Source organism: Vigna unguiculata, chromosome 1 (assembly GCF_037176805.1).
Source record: "Vigna unguiculata cultivar grain cowpea cultivar isolate G323 ecotype 2 chromosome 1, ASM3717680v1, whole genome shotgun sequence".
Taxonomy (NCBI): Eukaryota; Viridiplantae; Streptophyta; class Magnoliopsida; order Fabales; family Fabaceae; genus Vigna; species Vigna unguiculata.
Window position 1 is genome coordinate 40,857,293 of NC_140792.1, and position 3,714 is coordinate 40,861,006.

At 40.8% G+C, this 3,714-nt stretch overlaps 1 protein-coding gene across 1 annotated transcript; it reads left to right on the forward strand.

Moving 5' to 3' along the window:
* The first annotated feature begins 255 nt into the window (after window positions 1-255).
* On the forward strand, window positions 256-2,541 carry LOC114190882 (ankyrin repeat-containing protein ITN1-like). Its single transcript, XM_085670015.1, has 3 exons — window positions 256-861; window positions 1,012-1,421; window positions 1,511-2,541. The coding sequence occupies exons 1-3, from the start codon at window positions 357-359 to the stop codon at window positions 2,333-2,335; spliced, it is 1,740 nt and encodes a 579-aa protein (XP_085526141.1). The 5' UTR covers window positions 256-356; the 3' UTR covers window positions 2,336-2,541.
* Window positions 2,542-3,714: the final 1,173 nt, after the last annotated feature.

Below are 3,714 nucleotides of genomic sequence, written 5' to 3' on the forward strand. Positions count from 1 at the left end.
AACTGAATCTAATTTTAATACTTAAAATCTAAAATACAATTATTTTGAAGTTTAGTTGAAATTTAAAAGACTAAAAAGATAATTAATTAGATTAAAGTGAATTAATTAAAACAGTTGAAGACAATAAAGTAAGATTAAAAATAAGAAAATAGTGTTAATTGGTGTGTGGAAAGAAGGAAGAAAGTAACGAACAAACAAATCAACGATATTGGGGAAGGGAGTTACCGCTTATGGTGCAACTCATCAAACGAAGACGATGGAAGCGGTGTTGTGTTGAGAGCATTGTAGAATGGGGGTAGCCACCACCACCTCCACCACCACCACCACCACCACGTTGGTTGTTGGTGCGGCCAATCATGGATCGCCGTTATCACCTTCGCCGACTCCACCCTCATCAACGCGACCCTCTCTCCGAACCCATCACTCCCACCCCCTCCACCACCCCGAGCTCCACCTTCTTCCTCTCTGCCTCCGGAAAGGCCCTCCTTCTCTCCAACTCCAACAAACGCCCCGACACACCCCGCCAGAAGTATGTCAAGCAGGTAACGGGCCGCAACAACGACACCGAGCTCCACCTCGCCGCTCAGCGCGGAGACTTGCCCGCCGTCCGCCAGATCATCGCCGAGATCGACTCCGTCTTAGTGGGGACCTTCGAGTTAGACTCCGAGGTTGCCCACATCAGGTACGCCATCTTAAACGAGGTCAACGACCTCGGCGAAACAGCACTCTTCACCGCCGCGGAAAAGGGTCACCTCGACGTCGTCCTCGAGCTCCTCCCTCACTCCACCGCCGAATCCCTTTCCTCCAAAAACCTCTCCGGCTTTGACACTTTGCACATCGCCGCTAGCAAAGGTCATCTTGGTACGTATACGTGAATGCATGCATGCATGTATGCCCTCACTGTTCATGCAACATTGGTTTTGAACCAATGAGTTTCAGTACACCAAGAGAATTTTATTGAAGTTTATTAAGAGAGACTCAACATTACAACTGTGGATTTTATTGTGGCAGCCATTGTGCAGGTGCTACTAGAGCATGATCCTGGGTTGATTAAAACGTTTGCTCAGTCAAATTCAACGCCTCTGATCTCTGCAGCTACACGAGGGCACGCGGATGTTGTTCAAGAGTTGTTGTCTCGGGATCCTACTCAGTTGGAGATGACAAGGGCCAATGGAAAGAATGCTCTGCATTTAGCCGCACGCCAGGGCCATGTGGCTGTAGTCAAGATACTGCTGCAGAAGGATCCACAACTTGCTCGAAGAACTGATAAAAAAGGACAAACTGCACTGCACATGGCTGTCAAAGGGATTAGTTGTGATGTCGTGAAGCTCATTTTGGATGCGGATGCAGCCATTGTCATGCTCCCTGACAGGTTTGGCAACACTGCATTGCACGTAGCCACGAGGAAGAAGAGGGTAGAGGTATATATCATAATGCCTTCACTTCAAGTTTTTCATATTTCTGATATAAAAACTGTGTTTGAACTAATGACTTACGAACATTGGTGCAGATAGTGCAAGAGCTGTTACTTCTTCCTGACACCAATGTGAATACCTTGACAAGAGAACACAAGACAGCTCTAGACCTTGCGGAGGGGCTTCCGATAACTGAAGAAATTCTGGAGATCAAAGAGTGTCTGATTCGTTATGGCGCAGTTAAAGCCAATGATCTCAACCAACCGAGGGATGAGCTGAGGAAAACCATGACACAGATTAAGAAAGATGTCTATTTTCAGCTGGAACAGACTCGAAAAACAAACAGGAATGTGAGTGGGATTGAGAACGAGCTACGCAAGTTGCACAGGGCTGGAGTCAACAACGCCGGCAACTCAGTAACGGTGGTTGCTGTGCTATTTGCGGCGGTTGCATTTGCAGCACTTTTCACAGTTCCCGGTGGGGATTATGATAATGGGATGGCAGTGATGGTACACACTGCACCATTCAAGGCCTTCTTCATATCTAATGCGTTGGCGCTGTTTACATCATTGGCAGTGGTGTTGGTTCAAATCACCATTGTTAGAGGGGAGGTAAAGGCTGAGAGAAAGGTTGTGGAGGTAATCAACAAGATGATGTGGTTAGCCTCTGTATGTACTTCTGTTTCATACACTACAGCTTCTTACATAGTAGTTGGTCGGCGCAGCCAGTGGGCTGCAAGACTCGTTACAGTTATAGGAGGCATCATAATGGGTGGTATTCTGGGTACCATGACATACTATGTGGTCAAATCCAAACGCTCCCGAAGAGAGAGGAAGAAAGAGAAGAAGTCTAAGAAAGAAGGAACGTTGCGTCTTTCATATTCTGATGAGTCAGAAATAAATCCAATCTATGCCATTTGATGTTACTGTGGATTTCGATGTTGGTTTGACGCCTCTGTTCAATGATTTTGTATATGTCGAAGAACTCTTAGCTTAGTATCGTATGTAAATGGCTCCTTCTTAGTGAGTGTTTCAAAGGGAACAATCTAAGGAAGCCGAGGTTGTTAGTTACACTTTTCTTATAATGTTTGGTTGCACATCAGATATCAGTTGTCATGTATGTAGTCTTTGAGAACATTAATATTTTTTTGTAGTTTGTTTCTGCAATTTACATTCAATCTCTTCAGAGTTCTGAATTATGAAGAATATGAACGTAATCATGTGAAGTCTGGTTTTCATTCTTGCCTTCTTTAATTCTCGAGTTGTGATTAAAATCTGTGTACCAATTGGTTTTGGTGTTCTTCATGTTCTAAGAGTTTGAACTCTTAGCAGTCAAGAATAGAGAAGATTGATTGATCATGGTTTTGTTTGATATTCTGTCATTTTCACTTTACCCTTTAGTTTTTTGATATTTCTGATTTTCAATTCAGTTTCTGTACTTTTGATTCTGTTTTCAATTCAATGCATTGCCCTTTACTTCCTTTTATATGCGCGTGTACTCTTTATACCAGCTTTCAATTTACATTACAGTTTATCTTCATTTTCGTTGTGGTAGTTAAAATAGATTTTACAGTTTATCACTGTTCTTACATTTCTGCACTGATTTTCTCCAGGCCAATTTCTGTTTCTAGCTCTGTATTTCAGTTTTCTGTGTTGAACCACATCAGTATCAATATGTGAATCTGATCCCCAGTTACAATTCCAGTTCTTTGTTTTACAGTTTTTTTTTTTCCAATTTAGAAGTCAGGTTTTTCAGTTTTTTTTTAGATATTCCCACATTAGCTTCGGTTTTGCACTCGGATTCATTTTTAATTCATTAGTTCAGATTTCAATTTGCATAGTTCTGTATCAATTTCGATTCTGCAATGTTCCTTTCAGTCAATAAAAAATCACAATGTTTAGTTCTGATTTTAATTTCTCTGTTTTGGTCTAAAGCTGTTTACATTTGTGGTTCCACTGATTTAGTTTTTGATTCCGCACTTTCTTTTCCGTTTCTATAGTTTAGCTGGAATTAACATCTTGTATAAATCTGCATTTACAGTTTCAATTGTTCAATTATTGTCCTATTTTAATATTATTGTTTAGTTTCAAAAGATTGCATGCATTTTCTGATTTTACCATGTTCAGTTTTAGTACAATTCATATTTTGTTTTAATTTTCAGTTTACATACACCAACACAGTTTTTCTTTTTACTACCTTGTTCTAAATTTACAGTTTAATTGCCCATCTTTTGTTTACTGTTTTTAATCACAGTCAGAGTGATTTAATGTTGTAATTGATTCCATAATTCCTTTGATTG